The 18,953-nt window shown below is 43.8% G+C and overlaps 1 protein-coding gene across 7 annotated transcripts in view; it reads right to left on the bottom strand.

Annotated features, from left to right (window-relative positions):
* The window catches only part of chn1 (chimerin 1), a 337,127-nt gene that overhangs the window by 206,671 nt on the left and 111,503 nt on the right, over positions 1-18,953 (bottom strand). For all 7 annotated transcript variants that reach the window (XM_038789361.1, XM_038789364.1, XM_038789365.1 and 4 more), the window contains one exon: positions 14,243-14,356. In XM_038789361.1, the coding sequence (XP_038645289.1) occupies positions 14,243-14,356 (114 nt within the window). The remainder of the gene's footprint in view (positions 1-14,242; positions 14,357-18,953) is intronic.

Here is an 18,953-nt window from a genome sequence, read left to right as displayed (position 1 = left end):
CCCTGAAGCTCCTATCTATGACCACCTCTGCCTCCCGAATGATCCGAAGTTCATCCAACTCCAGCTCCAGTACCATAACTCGGTCTTGTAGGAGCTGGAGCTGGCTGCACTTCCTGCAGGTAAAATCAGCAGGGACACTAACAGCATCCCTCACCTCAAACATCCTGCAGGAGGAACATTGCACTACCTTCCCTGCCATCCCACTTAATTTCAACCAAGTTCTGGTAAACAAATATAAAACAAATAAAAAAATAATAATATAATATAGCACTTACCTGCTCACCCCAATGGGTCTTATTATTAGGTTAGAGGAGGAGGGCGGGTGGGAGACACTACACGTGTAGTGTCTCGGGTATCCTCTCCACCACAATTTATTGGCTAGGAGAAAATCCTTCCCAGAAGTCCGCGGGTCGTACTTCCGGTTCCCGCCTTATATTATCTTTGCTCCCACTGGCACCCCGCCGCTCTCAATGTGTCCCCTCCCGCTCTTTTCAATGTCCCGGCTGTCTTACCTCTCGCGCTCTTTTCAATGTCCTGGCTGTCTCTCCTCCCGCGCTCTTTTCAATGTCCTGGCTGTCTCTCCTCTCGCGCTGTTTTCAATGTCCCGGCTGTCTTACCTCTCGCGCTCTTTTCAATGTCCTGGCTGTCTCTCCTCCCGCGCTGTTTTCAATGTCCCAGCTGTCTTACCTCTCGCGCTCTTTTCAATGTCCTGGCTGTCTCTCCTCCCGCGCTGTTTTCAATGTCCCGGCTGTCTTACCTCTCGCGCTCTTTTCAATGTCCCGGCTGTCGCTCCTCTCGCGCTGTTTTCAATGTCCCGGCTGTCTTACCTCTCGCGCTCTTTTCAATGTCCTGGCTGTCTCTCCTCCCGCGCTGTTTTCAATGTCCCGGCTGTCTTACCTCTCGCGCTCTTTTCAATGTCCTGGCTGTCTCTCCTCCCGCGCTGTTTTCAATGTCCCGGCTGTCTTACCTCTCGCGCTCTTTTCAATGTCCTGGCTGTCTCTCCTCCCGCGCTGTTTTCAATGTCCCGGCTGTCTTACCTCTCGCGCTCTTTTCAATGTCCTGGCTGTCTCTCCTCTCGCGCTGTTTTCAATGTCCCGGCTGTCTTACCTCTCGCGCTCTTTTCAATGTCCTGGCTGTCTCTCCTCCCGCGCTGTTTTCAATGTCCTGGCTGTCTCTCCTCCCGCGCTGTTTTCAATGTCCCGGCTGTCTTACCTCTCGCGCTCTTTTCAATGTCCTGGCTGTCTCTCCTCCCGCGCTGTTTTCAATGTCCCAGCTGTCTTACCTCTCGCGCTCTTTTCAATGTCCTGGCTGTCTCTCCTCTCGCGCTGTTTTCAATGTCCCGGCTGTCTTACCTCTCGCGCTCTTTTCAATGTCCTGGCTGTCTCTCCTCCCGCGCTGTTTTCAATGTCCCAGCTGTCTTACCTCTCGCGCTCTTTTCAATGTCCTGGCTGTCTCTCCTCTCGCGCTGTTTTCAATGTCCCGGCTGTCTTACCTCTCGCGCTCTTTTCAATGTCCTGGCTGTCTCTCCTCTCGCGCTGTTTTCAATGTCCCGGCTGTCTTACCTCTCGCGCTCTTTTCAATGTCCTGGCTGTCTCTCCTCCCGCGCTGTTTTCAATGTCCCGGCTGTCTTACCTCTCGCGCTCTTTTCAATGTCCCGGCTGTCTCTCCTCTCGCGCTGTTTTCAATGTCCCGGCTGTCTTACCTCTCGCGCTCTTTTCAATGTCCTGGCTGTCTCTCCTCTCGCGCTGTTTTCAATGTCCCAGCTGTCTTACCTCTCGCGCTCTTTTCAATGTCCTGGCTGTCTCTCCTCCCGCGCTGTTTTCAATGTCCCGGCTGTCTTACCTCTCGCGCTCTTTTCAATGTCCTGGCTGTCTCTCCTCCCGCGCTGTTTTCAATGTCCCGGCTGTCTTACCTCTCGCGCTCTTTTCAATGTCCTGGCTGTCTCTCCTCCCGCGCTGTTTTCAATGTTCTGCATTACAAGCCAGCTGTTTAGCCCACTGTGCTAAATCTGAATTTGAAAGTGCATACAACATTGTTTCGATGCAAGCTGTGAAATATCTGTGGCATGTTAATATTAACATTAAATCAAATATATAATTGTCAGAGAAAAAACAGTATCCTGAAATTATAAAACAATATTATTGATTTACAAATTCTAAATAACTGTTCGTATTAGAGTATTTGAGGTCAGTATCTGAGCAGGGACAAAAATCACTAGTGCGGACTCTCCGAAGGAGCACTCTATCTAGGCCCAATCCACCGCCCTATCCTGTTTGTTGACATTACCCTAAGGACTATCATTATGTCATTATTAATGCTTGGCTGCTTTCCACAACCTATAAATTATCCCAGCACATGGTCCTAAATTCACAGTTTGTTTGACAGCTCAAATGGATTGTTAAAGGCTTATCGGCCTTTGTGGGGTTGGGTGGGTAGCAAGTACATGTATGTTTGTTTTTATAGGGATTAAATACTTGAGGGGATTTAAAAGCTCTGAATGGCTTTGATGAATGGCAACGCCTATGATGAATACTGGTAAATTGACTTAAAGATGTATTGGATTGTCCTGAGTTGGCATGAAATCAACAATGGAAACTAAAAGGGACCATGGAGTGGGTGGTGAACATAAGTTGGGAAGCGGATAAAATGGGCCATGGCTTGGCATGAGTTGGCATGGATGGGCCATGGAGAGTGGGTGGTGGATGGGAGGTTGGAAGACCTAAATTATGAACAAACAACTGGGTCAGAGTCCCAGAGAACCAAGGTAGGCCTTTTGGAAAGCAGATTTTGGTATTCGGTAACCCTGTGGCTGTCTCCATTCTGCATCAGCGAGGTTAGGGGTTTTCCCCCCTCCCCCCCACAACTTGCATGAAGCATGCAGGGAAATTTCCTGAGTCTCGCTACTCATCTCGGGAGCCAAAATTCAGATTCAAGAATTCAGTTATAAGATTTAAGCAATGTTTGAAACACTAGGGGTGTGGGAGAAGTAGGGAATCCATAGAGCCCCTACAGTGCAGAAGGAGGCCATTCAATCCATTGAAACTGCACTGACCTACCGAAAGAGCATTCTATCTACGCCTAAACCCGTAACCCCACGCAGTAATCATGGCCTTTCCAACTAACCTGTACATCTTTGGATGGTGGGAACAAAGCCAAAAAACAAAAAAGAGTTACAATGAAAATGCTTTCAGCATTTAGCATAAAAAAGAATTTAGTTCTCCACTGCTAAAAAATAGGTTATCCACCCAAAGTAGTTTTACCTTCAAAATGCTTCAGAAGTATACAATCATGCTATACTGCAGATTTAAACAAACAACAAAGGTGCATGACATTAAGGTTTGACAACTTTGCAATAGCGAACAGGCTTCCTCCTCCACATATCCATTTTTAGAATCAAAAACAACTGCCACTTCAATTGCACTTTAAATAAATTATTGAAATACTAGTTTTCCAAATAGGGGTGATTAGACATGACAAAAGCTGCTGACGAACTACAATATACATATTTACTGTTAATTCTAGGAACAAAATGGCACACTGAAGTAAATAGGTACAAACCATTAGGATTCAAGAGATATCAGTTCAACAGATAATTCTCTGCACATTTTCAGCAAAACAGTAGAACGATATTGTGAACAGTAGAACAGTAGAACAGTAGACCCTGCTCCAGGGTCCCAGGTTCGATTCCCGGCTGGGTCACTGTCTGTGCGGAGTTTGCACGTCCTCCCCGTGTGTGCGTGGGTTTCCTCCGGGTGCTCCGGTTTCCTCCCACAGTCCAAAGATGTGCGGGTTAGGTGGATTGGCCGTGCTAAATTGCCCATAGTGTCCTAAAAAGTAAGGTTAAGGGGGGGGGGTTGTTGGGTTACGGGTATAGGGTGGATACGTGGGTTTGAGTAGGGTGATCATGGCTCGGCACAACATCGAGGGCCGAAGGGCCTGTTCTGTGCTGTACTGTTCTATGTTTGTGGAATTTTTATGCAAATATTTATTGCAGTCATCATTGAAAATGTTTTGTTAGTTTACACTGTTTGTATATGTGATCATTTTTCTAAACAAAATGTTATGTCCATTAAGGTGTGGGGTATTCACACTGGACAATGGAATAATTCAAATTTTAGCTATGCAAGACCTCAATTTTAACTCTCAAAACCCATTCACTTAGAGAATAAAGAACAAGTCCTGTCTGTGTCTGTGCCATTCACTTCCAGATCAGGTACAGCAGAACCAGATGCAAAGGAAAGTCCTTCATACTCACTCCTAACCTCAACAGAGCACCAACTATTGCATCTTGTCATATTTTTTGCAATTCACAATTTGTACAAGACAAATTAGACCTAAGCCTACTCAGAACTTAATTTAGACTGCATCGGCATATTTCACTTAGGACATGCAAAGAAAATTAAATCTTTAATATCAGAGAGAGGAGCAATTGGTCCCATAAGTCTTCACTAAATTTGAGCCCAGGAACTAAATAGGAAAGCCAATGTCAAAAATCGTCACCTAGTTCTGCCATGTTTTGTAGAGACAAAATATTTAAAAGAATCAGAAGAAATCTTTAATGGCAACACAATTTTGGGAAGCAAAAGTTACCCATTGTGGACACACACTGCTAAACATGCCCTTTATCATGCAACCCTGTCAAAATAAAGAATTGTTGCTTAGGAACTATGTCCCTTGAAACTGATGTTGTGAAGAAGGTGTTTCTTTCCCAATATCATTTGTGATTTGTTTCTTGATTATCATAGAATCATAGAATTTACAGTGCAGAAAGAGGCCAGTCGACCCATCGAGTCTGCCAATCCTCTAACCATGCCAGGATCTTACCTTGAACACCATGAGCTCTTAACTTATTTAACAGTCTCCTATGCGGCACCTTGTCAAAGGCCTTCTGGAAATCTAAATAAATCACGCCCACTGGTTCTCCTTGATCTAACTTCCTTGTAACCTCCTCAAAGAACTCTAACAGATTTGTCAGACATGACCTGCCTTTGACAAAGCCGTGCTAACTCAGTCCTATTTTACCATGCACTTCCAAGTACTTTGCGATCTCATCTTTAATAACAGACTCTAAAATCTTACCAATGACCGAAGTCAGGCTAACCGGCCTATAATTTCCTGTCTTCTGCCTGACTCCCTTCTTAAGCAGCGGTGTTACATTAGCCACTTTCCAGTCTTCTGGGACCCTTGCTTCCTCCAGTGATTCCTGAAAGATCACCACCAATGCCTCCACAATCTCCTCAGCTATCTCTTTTAAGACCCTGGGGTGTAGACCATCTGGTCCAGATAACTTTTTCACCATCAGATATTTCAGTTTCCCCAGAACCTTCTCCTTAGTGATGGCCTCTGCACTCACCTCTGCCCCCTGATTCTCATGGAGCACTGGAATCCCACTGGTATCTTCCACAGTGAAGACAGATGCAAAGTAACTATTCAGTTCGTCTGCCATTTCTTTGTTTCCTATTATTACTTCTCCAGCGGCCCAATGTCTACTTTTGCCTCTCTCTGACCTTTTATATATTGAAAGAAACTCTTCCTATCCTCTTTTATATTACTCGCCAACTTGCACTCATATTTCATCTTCTCTCCCCTTATTGCTTTTTTTGTTGTCCTCTGCTTGCTTTGAAATGATTCCTAATCCACTGGCTTCCCACTAATCCTCGACACTTTGTATAGAAGACACCCATAGAAGTACTGAGAAGTAATCTGAGGCAGTTTCAACTTCTAACAGAGCAATTCACCTGCTCCTCGGGATCCTCCGCATGCATGTCCGATCCTGAGATAGAGTCGGTGACTTCAGTTTGATGATTCTTAACTGGTCACCAGGAAAGATTAGACAGATTAAAACCTCGTTTTCCACTGAGCCAAACTTCCAACAAGGCTACTACCCCTTACCTTGAATCACAGAATCGTTACAGTGCAGAAGGAGCCAATATGACGATTGAGTCTGCACTGGCACTCTGAAAGACCATTCCACTTATTCCTACTCCCCTACTGTACCCCTGTAACATTGCACATTCTTTCTTTTCAGATAGCAACCTAATTCCCTTTTGATCAAACCTGTCTCCACCACTCTCTCAGGAAATTTGTTCCACACCCAACCAGCTTCTGGGTGAAAATATTTTGGGATAAAAAGTGATTTTCTCGGCGAGTTAAGCATTTTGAGTAATTTGCCAGTGGTTTTCAGGGCATGTTGCATTAAAATTTACAAATTTTTCCCAAACATTCATTTTGGGAAAAAATTGCTCCTTCTAGAGGTTCGAACTACCTCTCTGTTCTTGATAAGCACATCTTTCTTCTTGGCCAGCAGTGGCGGTAGGGCCTTGGGTGCTTGGGCCATAGGTGATCTTGATTGCACTAAAGAAACATGACTTGGCGTGGGGAATGGATTTGAGGTGGTGGTGGTGGGATGCGAGGGGTGAAGGCTAAATGACCTAAAATGTAGCCAAAGAACTGGATGAAGTCTCAGTGAACTGAGGCTCCTGTGGCCATCTCTGGACCACTTTATTCCACCCCCACTTCCCTGGAGCGATAGTTAGGTGTAAAGGGGAATTTTATACCTCGGTGGGTCTGCCAAGTTGGGAAATTTCTCAACTTGAGCTACCTGCCTTGGGACAGAGAATCCAGCCCTCCCTCTCTACCATTTGGTCTCTAGATTGGTAAATATAAATGGGTGCTTTCATAAATAAATTGCATAAGAATAAAAATCCTACTGCATGAATTATTTTAATGATCTTATAGTTCAAACATTCATGCTTTATGATGTTGTAATTTTCAGGTGCCTTGGTTTGTTTTCAGTTTTTATTGGTCTAAAAAAATTAGTTATCCAGCATATAGTTTGGCTTTTCTTTTAACCATAAGATGGAGACAAAAATGAACCAGACGGTGTTCAAAATTAAATATTTTCAATATATCCATTTTCTATAAATGTTTAAGAATATTTTTGTTGAAATCATAAAAATGCCTCCTGTACTTGCTCCATCAACAATTTCAAATTTGCAGAGATAAGAAAAAAGCACTTTTCAAATTGCTAGCTTTGAAATTTTCTAAATTTTCTAAAAATGTTCCAAAGCCTTGCTGTCAATCAATCAGCTGGCGGACTTCTGGAGTTCTGGATGGGGGTGACATCCTGACCTTGGCGTGACTGGTGACAAGGAGGAACATCCTCATGGGTTGGAGGTCGACGACACCACCAAGTACCTCGGTGTGGCAGGGTGACTTGGTGGAGTTTTTACACCCAGAGAAGGTTACGTTTACAATGAGAGGGTCAGTGGAAGGGTTTTGCCATAGATGGCGGCCGTTTATATTGTACTTTAAAGAGCTGGTCACTGTTAGCTGTGAGGAGGGATAGGGTCGGGCTTAGTAACTAAGTTTTACTGTTGTAAGGGCAGGTGGAGTTGGGGGAGGGGGCTCTTACTGTTTACTTGTTATTCTGTGTTTTGGTAGGTTTTGTATTTCAATTGTTTTAAAATTTTAATTAAAATATTTCCAAACACATGAAAATACTTATTTATCTCATGCTTTTCCATTATAATAGAAAGGAAAAGAGATTATAAATAACTAGGATTTAATAATAATTGGAGACTGACTGAAAATATGAGCAGTTTAAAACATGCTGCATACAGATCTTTCTTTCACCTCTTTGAAGTCTTTGCTAGATTCTGTCTCTTCCCTTGTGTATAGCATCTTGGAAATACAAAACTGTCAAGGATTCCAAATGGTCAGGAATATAATGAACAAACAGAAAAGGACTGGACATATTGAAGAGCTGTTTTGAATAGTTGAGGATGTCATTTCATTTGTAAAATACGAGAGATTGCGACTGATAACAAACAATTGCAATACAAGCTAAATTTTACAGTGAGGGATCTGGGCATCTGAATAGAGATTGCTGAAGCCATCAGAACCTTGTATGGAAGCAGCAAAGACAACAAGGATCTTAGGCTGGATGGGAAGAGAAATACAGCACAAATGTCAGGAATTGATTCTGAGTTCTTACAGAATACTGGTCTGGCGCCACCTAGCGTACACGGTACACCAAACAATTCTGATCATTATACTGTAGGAAAATTAATCCAGGGATTGAATAAAATGCAGCAAGAACAATTAAGTGTAAACTGGAAGAGACTGCGGACCTTTGGAATGCTTACATTAAATAAAGGTGCAAGAGTGATACTAGTAAAATATTTATGATAATGTTGGATCTTCGAAAAAAACAATTAACACAGTGAAGGTTACTTGTTTGGTAGCACAGAACTTGAGTATTGCCGAAAAAGAACATGTCAATGCTTCTCATCTTTCACTCATCAGGACATTTTGCAAGAATACCAAGGGAAGGGGAAAACAACTATTTATACTGTATGAGAAGTGAGTGCTGAGTGATTGGCAAATGGACTGACAGAAAGAGGCATTGCCATGGAGAATGCACCAGTTGAATGCTTGGCAGTTAATGGTCAGTCGCCATCAATGGTTGCATTCTCCAAAGTTAATTTGTGTCTGTCATCCCTTTTCCTCAGACACAACTGCACTGAATTCCTTTTATATTGCTTTCTCCCACATCCTCAATCCTTTTCCTCCAATGTATACAAAGTGCTCTCTCTCTTGCTCAATTATCCTACTTTCCCCGCATGCAGCACATACCTTCTCCCCCACTCCACATTTTCCTTCTCGTCCCTAAGTTAATCATCCTTTCCCGCCCACTGAAACGGACCCTGCTTACGAGAGGTGTGTTCGCGAGAGAGAGGCGAGAGTGTGCACAGGAGAGCGTGCAGGCAAGAGTGTGCGTGCGCGAGAATGTGCGTGCGCGAAGGAGAGCGTGCACCTGTGAGGGAGAAGAGCATGCGTGAGGGAGGAGAGCTTGTGCACGAGAGGATAGCCTGCGTGCGAGAGGAGAATGCACACGCAAGGAAGAGGAGAGTGCATGTGCGCGCATACACTCTCTCACACACAGCCAACTCTCACGCAAACTCAGTTCTTTCACACTCAAACTCAGCTCTACTAAAATGACGGCCATGGCTATTTTGCCATCTTCTGTACCTTCTCAAGCCACAATAGTCTTCATCATGTATGAGTACCAATCTTTGATGAAATTAAATGAAATGAAAATCGCTTGTCACAAGTAGGCTTCAAATGAAGTTACTGTGAAAAGCTCCTAGTCGCCACATTCCGGCACCTGTTCAGGAAGGCTGGGACAGGAATTGAACCGTGCTGCTAGCCTGCCTTGGTCTGCTTTCAAAGCCAGCGATTTAGCCGTGTGCTAAACCAGCCCCATCTACTCCACATATGGATGTATTTAAGCATTATAGTAAACCCCACCTTAAACTTGATGTTTCTAACAACCTAATCTAAAGCCCTATTTTCTTACATTAAATAAAGATACAAATGATGAACCAATACCCGGGGTCTCTGTCAAACTATTAGTTAGCCGGTATTCTTGCATAGTACAAGCGTGCCTGAAGCTTCTCAACACCAAAATAAGTAATTGCATTTGTCTGCATTGAAGGACATCTGCAATACATCAACTTATTGATCTTATTTGTCTAAATTAGCCTGCAGACTATTGAGTTTTGCTTATTCACTCTTGTGCATTTCCAGGTCATTCTCAAATTTCATTTATGCCCACATGGAAATCATCAAGGAAAATTATGAACTGCAACAGTCACAGCATAAGAACTAGGAGCAGGAGTAGGCCATCTGGCCCCTCGAGCCTGCTCCGCCATTCAATTAGATCATGGCTGATCTTTTGTGGACTCAGCTCCACGTTCCGGCCCGAACACCATAACCCTTAATCCCTTTATTCTTCAAAAAACTATCTATCTTTACCTTAAAAACATGTAATGAAGGAGCCTCAACTGCTTCACTGGGCAAGGACTTCCATAGATTCACAACCCTTTGGGTGAAGAAGTTCCTCCTAAACTCAGTCCTAAATCTACTTCCCCTTATTTTGAGGCTATGTCCCCTAGTTTTGCTTTCACCCGCCAGTGGAAACAACCTGCCCGCATCTATCCTATCTATTCCCTTCATAATTTTTAATGTTTCTATAAGATCCCCCCTCATCCTTCTAAATTCCAACGAGTACAGTCCCAGTCTACTCAACCTCTCCTCATAATCCAACCCCTTCAGCTCTGGGATTAACCTAGTGAATCTCCTCTGCACACCCTCCAGTGCCAGTACGTCCTTTCTCAAGTAAGGAGACCAAAACTGAACACAATACTCCAGGTGTGGCCTCACTAACACCTTATACAATTGTAGCATAACCTCCCTAGTCTTAAACTCCATCCCTCTAGCAATGAAGGACAAAATTCCATTTGCCTTCTTAATCACCTGTTGCACCTGTAAACCAACCTTCTGTGACTCATGCACTAGCACACCCAAGTCTCTCTGCACAGCGGCATGCTTTAATATTTTATCGTTTAAATAATAATCCCGTTTGCTGTTATTCCTACCAAAATGGATAACCTCACATTTGTCAACATTGTATTCCATCTGCCAGACCCTAGCCCAGTCACTTAACCTATCCAAATCCCTCTGCAGACTTCCAGTATCCTCTGCACTTTTCGCTTTACCACTCATCTTAGTGTCATCTGCAAACTTGGACACATTGACACATTGTCTTTGGTCCCCAACTCCAAATCATCTATGTAAATTGTGAACAATTGTGGGCACAACACGGATCCCTGAGGGACACCACTAGCTACTGATTGCCAACCAGAGAAACACCCATTAATCCCGATGCCTTGCTATTTCTTCCTTGATGATAGATTCCAGCATCTTCCCTACTACCGAAGTTAAGCTCACTGGCCTATAATTTCCTGCTTTCTGCCTACCTCCTTTTTTAAATAGTGGTGTCACATTTGCTAATTTCCAATCCACCGGGACCACCCCAGAGTCTAGTGAATTTCGGTAAATTATCACTAGTGCATTTGCAATTTCCCTAGACATCTCTTTTAGCACTCTGGGATGCATTCCATCAGGGCCAGGAGACTTGTCTACCTTTAGCCCCATTAGCTTGCCCATCACTACCTCCTTAGTGATAACAATCCTCTCAAGGTCCTCACCTGTCATAGCCTAATTTCTATCAGTCGCTGGCATGTTATTTGTGTCTTCCACTGTGAAGACCGACCCAAAAAACCTGTTCAGTTCCTCAGCCATTTCCTCATTTCCCATTATTAAAACTCCCTTCTCATCCTCCAAAGAACCAATATTTACCGTAGTCACTCTTTTTTGTTTTATATATTTGTAAAAACTTTTACTGTCTGTTTTTATATTCTGAGCAAGTTTACTCTCATACTCTATCTTACTCTTCTTTATAGCTTTTTTAGTAGCTTTCTGTTGCCCCCTAAAGATTTCCCAGTCCTCTAATCTCCCAGCAATCTTTGCCACTTTATATGCTTTTTCCTTCAATTTGATACTCTCCCTTATTTCCTTAGATATCCACGGTCGATTTTCCCTCTTTCTACCGTCCTTCCTTTTTGTTGGTATAAACCTTTGCTGAGCACTGTGAAAAATCGCTTGGAAGGTTCTCCACTGTTCCTCAACTGTTCCACCATAAAGTCTTAGCTCCCAGTCTACCTTAGCTAGTTCTTCTCTCATCCCCTTGTAATCTCCTTTGTTTAAACACAAAACACTAGTATTTGATTTTACTTTCTCACCCTCCATCTGTATTTTAAATTCCACCATATTGTGATCGCTCCTTCCGAGAGGATCCCTAACTATGAGATCATGAATCAATCCTGTCTCATTAAACAGGACACGATCTAGGACCGCTTGTTCCCTCGTAGGTTCCATTACATACTGTTCTAGGAAACTACCGCGGATACATTCTATAAACTCCTCCTCAAGGTTGCCTTGACCGACCTGGTTAAACCAATTGACATGTAGATTAAAATCCCCCATGATAACTGCTGTACCATTTCTACATGCATCAGTTATTTCTTTGTTTATTGCCTGCCCCACCATAACGTTATTATTTGGTGGCCGATAGACTACTCCTATCAGTGACTTTTACGCCTTACTATTCCTGATTTCCACCCAAATGGATTCAACCTTATCCTCCATAGCACCGATGTCATCCCTTACTATTGCCCGGATGTCATCCTTAAATAACAGAGCAACACCACCTCCCTTACCATCCACTCTGTCCTTCTGAATAGTTTGATACCCTCGGATATTTAACTCCCAGTCGTGACCATCCTCTAACCATGTTTCAGTAATGGCCACTAAATCATAGTCATTCACGATGATTTGTGCCATCAACTCATTTACTTTATTCCGAATACTACGAGCATTCAGGTAAAGTACACTTATGTTGGTTTTTTTACCTCTGTTTTGAATCTTAACATCTCCAGTTTTATTCCTTTTGTTATTACTGGGCCTATTCACTGAGCTCCCCTCAGTCACTGTACCTTGTACTGTCGCCCTTTTAGATTTTTGGAGTCCAATGGAAAACACATATGGATCAGCCCCTAATCAGAGCCATTCCCATAAATTTACCTAACCAGCATAATCTACCTGTCCAATATTCCTATATTACTTTTATTTTATCAATAGCCTAATATGAGACACGTTAACAAACGCGTTTTGAAAATTAAAGTAAAAAACATCATCCACCATGCCGATCACCACTTTCCTACGTAACAACTTGAAGTAAATAACTGTCATCTTTTTACTTCCACCGCATGACTACATCATCAATCCCAGCAGGCAACTGGGACTGCAAGCTGCTCACAAAAAAACAATATGCTATTTGGAGAATTTAGCTGAATACTTCTGTCTTGCTCCAAATTAATGTTATTACCTGAAGATGTTTAATTTACTCTCTTGCTTCTGAATTGGCTTATCAATAAAACATAAAAAATCATTAGCAAAAAGCCATTTTTCTGATACCTTAGTGTTGTAATACCTTACATAATTCTAAGTCTTCAGGCAATGTTTACATACAATTATTCTATATAGAACAGTGCGATAAACTAAAAGCAATTCAGCAGTATTAAAGGAACATCAGTTGGTAGTTACCTGCATTTGAGAGCATCTAGGTGAAAATAAGCTGCCCCACTGCCAAATGTACGCAGTATCATTCTAGTAAGCTATTTATTGTCTTCCATGTTGGGACTATATTTGTCTTCAGCGAACAACAAGACTTCTCCCTACTGTGCGTCCAGTGAGTCTCTGGGTGACTCACCTCATTGCCTCAAGAGTGCTCAGAAGTAGCAACCTCAGAGGAATACAATATAAATCTGGAAGATAATGGCTGGGATTTTCTGGCCTTGCAGCAGCTGGTTCCCCTGCAGCAGATGTGGCGAGTCATTCAAATCTCCATTGACTTTGGTGGGACTGAAAGATCCTGCCCAATGATTCCAATGCTTTAACTTCTTTATCCTCTGAAAATTGAGCATTGAAGAATTGCAGCCCACAAGAAACTGGAAGAACGTGGACAACTGTCTCTATGTACTCCCTTGTTTTGTTGAAATTTGACTATATACCTTCCTAATCATGAATGTGTAATCCTGGGTTACATTCACACTTCAAAGTGAGATTTTCAATATCAGTTTAGATGTTCCTTGAAACTTAATTCAACCAGAATAGCAGTGACCAGTTTTAACAATTTCCAGAAAATAAATTCCTCCAATATTTAAAACTGACTTAAAAACCAAGACATAGAAAACATCTAAAAGGTTTAATAATACATTCTCAAAACTACTCAACACTGTTGAAAATAATAATTCATGGTCACATGTTGAAAATGGATCGTTAGGAGTGGCACAGTGGCTAGCTCTGCTGCCTCACGGTGCTGAGGTCCCAGTTCGATCCTGGCTCTGGGTCACTGTCTGTGTGGAGTTTATTCTCCCAGTGTTTGCGTGGGTTTCGCCCCCACAATCTAAAGATGGGCAGGTTGGTGGATTGGCCACGCTAAATCGCCCCTTAATTGGAAAAAATGAATTGGATACTCTAAATTTTTTTTTTTTTTAAAAGGATAATTACGGTCAAGAAATGGGTGGGTGTAATGTGAACATATTCAAAGAATATCGAGCATGCAGCCATTTATTGATTATCATACAAAATACAGCTTGCAGTAGTGATCTGGTCAGAATGAAAATAGTTTTAAAAAACCCACAAAAGAAGTTCTTATTTCCACCATCACAGTGTCTTGTTTACTGATAGTACAGAACAAGAATAAATTAACTGGTAGCTTACGCATTTAGGATTTTACACTCCTCTGCATTTAATTATTAAAATCATCACTAACCGCAGTGCCAGGGTGTAGGTACCAGACTGCCGTTGACTTTCCCGAATAATATAACTGCCTTCTGCTACACTTAGCAGTTGATCTGCTGCTTCTCGTGAAATCATTCCATGAAATCTGTTGACAGAAAATAATGAAATTCTGTCATAAATTTAAAACTACAGTATTACTGCAATTCATGTGGCTGTCTTCCAGAAAATTTAACCACCATACAAATCAGGATTAATAATGAAATAGTCTTGGGTCTTTTGAGCCAAGGTGCCTGCATGAAAAATAATGCAAATAAAGGAACATTTTTCAAAGAAACAGCAGGAAAAAAAGGAACATATTTGTACAAATCTAACTAAAGACTAAAATTAACAGCTGTAAACAGAATCCTAGAAAATGTTCATCCAGTGTTGTCCAGGTGGCAAGTTGGGTGTTAGGTTGGCCCATTTGCCCTACCTTGATTTAGGTCCTAAATCCCATGGACGGGATCACTTGAATATCAGGGGTGGGAATCTATGCCACTGACAGCGACAGTGTAATTTTAGATGGATTTCATGTATTTTCATGGGGATGGCAGCACAGTGTTAATGGGTAATGTACTGTGTTGAGAGTCCTTCCTTTTGATTTTCCTTTGTTCCCATTTTAAAAATATTATCTTTATTGTTTTTGTTGGCCCGGGGATCATTAACAGAGGTATACCTTTAAGTCAAGTGGAGAAAGTACAGAATTCAAAGTTTCAAATAGCTTGACAACTGGAACACTATGTCCTCAAGTTTAGTATTTGGGAAAGGAAAGCCCACATTTTCTCACACCCATCAGATTGGAGGGATTTGGTTCAACTGGTTGGCTGGCAGCCAATGGGTTGGCCAGAGACAGTGTTCTGCCTGGCAACAGACCGAGAATCCAGCAGAAGACACGAGACCCTTGAAATCAGAAGCTGTGCTTTCTCCCTCTCTCGTTCGCTAATTTCCTTTAGGGAATAACTCTGTTGTCCTTACCTGGTCTGATGTACGAGGCCAGACCCACAGCATGTGGTTCACTCTTAACTGCTCTCTGGAATGTGCTACCAACCAACTGAGTTGTATCAAACAACTACAGTAAGCTCAAATAAGAACAGAGTTAGACATACCGTCCAACACCACCTAGGCACCGGGAACAAGAAAGGCATACACTGCCCTGCTGACCCTGGAGAACATTAACACTAACATTTGGGGACTTGTCCCAAAATTGAGACAGCTATCCCAGATACTAGTTGAGCAATAGACATACTCACCAAGTCATATCTTACAGCCAAAGTTTCAGTTTCCTCCATCATCATCTCTGAATATGGCTTATTCCACCAGCGAAAAGATCCACAGGTGGTAGCACAGTGGTATACAGTGGGAAGGGAGGTGCTCTGAGAGTCTTCAAGATTGAATCTGGAGCCCAGCATGTCTCATGACATCAGGTCAAATATAGGCAAGCAAACCTCCTGATTACTGCCTACCACCATTTCTCAGCAAATTAATCAGAAATATTTCTTGTTGAATACGTTAGAAGAAGCAAAGAGAGTAGCAAGGATACAAAGTGTACTCTAGGTGGGGGATTTCAAGGGCCAATACCAAAGTGGTTCAGTAGCATCATGACTGACTGACCTGCCAGAGTCCAGAATTACATAATTGCCAAACGTCAGGTGGCGAGAACAAAGAACAAGAAAAAAGAACAAAGAAAAGTACAGCACAGGAACAGGCCCTTCAGCCCTCCAAGCCTGTGCCGACCATGCTGCCCGCCTAAACTAAAATCTTCTACACTTCCTGGGTCCGTATCCCTCTATTCCCATCCTATTCATGTATTTGTCAAGATGCCCCTTAAATGTCACTATCGTCCCTGCTTCCACCACCTCCTCCGGCAGTGAGTTGCAGGCACCCACTACTCTGTGTGTAAAAAACTTGCCTCATACATTTCTAAACCTTGCCCCTCGCACCCTAAATCTATGCCCCTAGTAATTGACCCCCCTACCCTGGGAAAAAGCCTCTGACTATCCACTCTGTCTATGCCCCTCATAATTTTGTAGACCTCTATCAGGTCGCCCCTCAACCTCCGTTGCTCCAGTGAGAACAAACCGAGTTTATTCAACCTCTCCTCATAGCTAATGCCCTCCATACCAGGCAACATCCTGGTAACTCTCAACTGCACCCTCTCTACAGCCTCCACATCCTTCTGGTAGTGTGGCGACCAGATTGAACACTATACTCCAAGCGTGGCCTAACTAAGGTTCTATACAGCTGCAACATGACTTGCCAATTCTTATACGCAATGCCCCGACCAATGAAGGCAAGCGTGCCATATGCCTTCTTGACTACCTTCTCCACCTGTGTTGCCCCTTTCAGTGACCTGTGGACCTGTACATCTAGATCTCTCTGACTGTCAATACTCTTGAGGGTTCTACCATTCACTGTATAATCCTTACCTGCATTAGACCTTCCAAAATGCATTACCTCACATTTGTCCGGATTAAACTCCATCTGCCATCCCTCCGCCCAAGTCTCCAAATGATCTAAATCCTGCTGTATCCTCTGACACTCCTCATCGCTATCCGCAATTCCACCAACCTTTGTGTCGACTGCAAACTTACTAATCAGACCAGTTACATTTTCCTCCAAATCATTTATATATACTACGAACAGCAACGGTTCCAGCACTGATCCCTGCGGAACACCACCAGTCACAGCCCTCCAATCAGAAAAGCACCCTTCCATTGCCACTTTCTGCCTTCTATGACCTAGCCAGTTCTGTATCCATCTTGCCAGCTCACCCCTGATCCCATGTGACTTCACCTTTTGTACCAGTCTGCCATGAGGGACCTTGTCAAAGAGAATGATCATGAGGGAAAGTCTACGTGATCTCCTCACTCTAATCTAATACTCATTCGAGTGAAATCTTGTGGTGTAGCTTATTTAAGTTGTTGATCATGGGTATACGAATTTCTCTTTAAACATTAACGGTCTCTAACATCAGGGCTCCAGATATCATTCTGCCTCAACTCCACTTCATTGTCTGCTCTCCATATCCTTTGAATTCCCGAAAGACCAACAATTTGTCCTGAAATTCATTTAATGATGGAGCATCCGAAACTCTCTGGCATGGAATTCCAAAGATTCACAGGCCTTTGAGTGAAGAACTGTTTTCTCATCTCAGTCATAAAAGATCAGCCTTTTTCCTGAAGCCGTGCCCCAGAGTTCTAGATTCCCCAGCCCAAGAACACAATCTCTGTGTCCACCCTGTGTTCAGCAGTTTATACATTTCAATGATAGCTGCTTTCATTCTTCTGAGCTCCAGAAAATATAGGCCTAACTTTCCTCAGCCTCTCATTATATATATATATTTTTTTTTATTGGAATTTTTTGCAGAAAATATAACAAAAAGTATAGCAAAAAGCAGTAATATGCAACTAACAGCCCCATAACACCCACAATTCCCCCATACCGTAACATCACATGTATCACATTCCCCCACCCCCCCCAAACAAGAGAACTTAACCATAAATTAAAATTAGATCAATCAAATTTAAATAAAATAAGCTAACATAATCAACGTCTCCCCCCCCCCAACCACAACCCCCCCCCCCACCCACAACCCCCCCCCCACCCACAACCCCCCCCCCACACACAACCCCCCCCCCACAAACAACCCCCCCCCCCACAAACAACCCCCCCCCCCCACAAACAACCCCCCCCCCCCCCCCCACAAACAACCCCCCCCCCCCCCACAAACAACCCCCCCCCCCCCACCCCCCGGGTTGCTGCTGCTACTGTCCCAGTACCCTATCGTTGAGCCAGAAAGTCGAGGAAAGGTTGCCACCGTTTAAAGAACCCTTGCACCGATCCTCTCAGGGCAAATTTAACCTTCTCAAGCTTAATAAAGCCCGCCATGTCATTGATCCAGGTCTCCACGCTTGGGGGCCTCGCGTCCTACCACTGTAGCAAAATCCTTCGCCGGGCTACTAGGGACGCAAAGGCCAGCACACCGGCCTCTTTCGCCTCCTGCACTCCCGGCTCTACCCCAACCCCAAAGATCGCGAGTCCCCATCCTGGCTTGACCCTGGATCCCACCACCCTTGACACCGTCCTCGCCACCCCCTTCCAGAACTCCTCCAATGCCGGGCATGCCCAGAACATATGGGCATGGTTCGCTGGACTCCCCGAGCACCTGGCACACCTATCTTCACCCCCAAAGAACCTACTCATCCTCGTCCCAGTCATGTGGGCCCTTGAATTGGATGAGGCTAAGCCGCGCACACGAGGAGGAAGAATTTACCCTCTCCAGGGCATCAGCCCATGTCCCGTCTTCGATCTGTTCCCCCAGTTCCCCCTCCCACTTCGTTTTCAGCTCCTCTACTGACGCCTCTTCCTTCTCCTGCATAAGCTTGTAGATATCGGATATCTTCTCCTCCCCGACCCAGACCCCCGAGAGCACCCTGTCACTCACCCCCTTCGCGGGGAGCGCAGGGAATCCCTCCACCTGCCGTCTAGCAAATGCCTTTACCTGCAGATATATGTTTCCCGGCGGGAGCCCAAATTTCTCTTCCAACTCCCCCAGGCTCGCAAACCTTCCGTCGATAAACAGGTCCTTCAGCTGTCTAATGCCCGCTCTATACCATCCCCGAAATCCCCCATCCATGTTCCCCGGGACGAACCTATGGTTCCCCCTTAACGGAGCCTCCATCGAGCCCCCCACTTCTCCCCTA

This window comes from Scyliorhinus canicula, chromosome 2 (assembly GCF_902713615.1).
Source record: "Scyliorhinus canicula chromosome 2, sScyCan1.1, whole genome shotgun sequence".
In the NCBI taxonomy this organism is placed as follows: Eukaryota; Metazoa; Chordata; class Chondrichthyes; order Carcharhiniformes; family Scyliorhinidae; genus Scyliorhinus; species Scyliorhinus canicula.
Note: the sequence above shows the minus strand (reverse complement) of the source record. Positions and strands in the feature narration are given on the sequence as shown.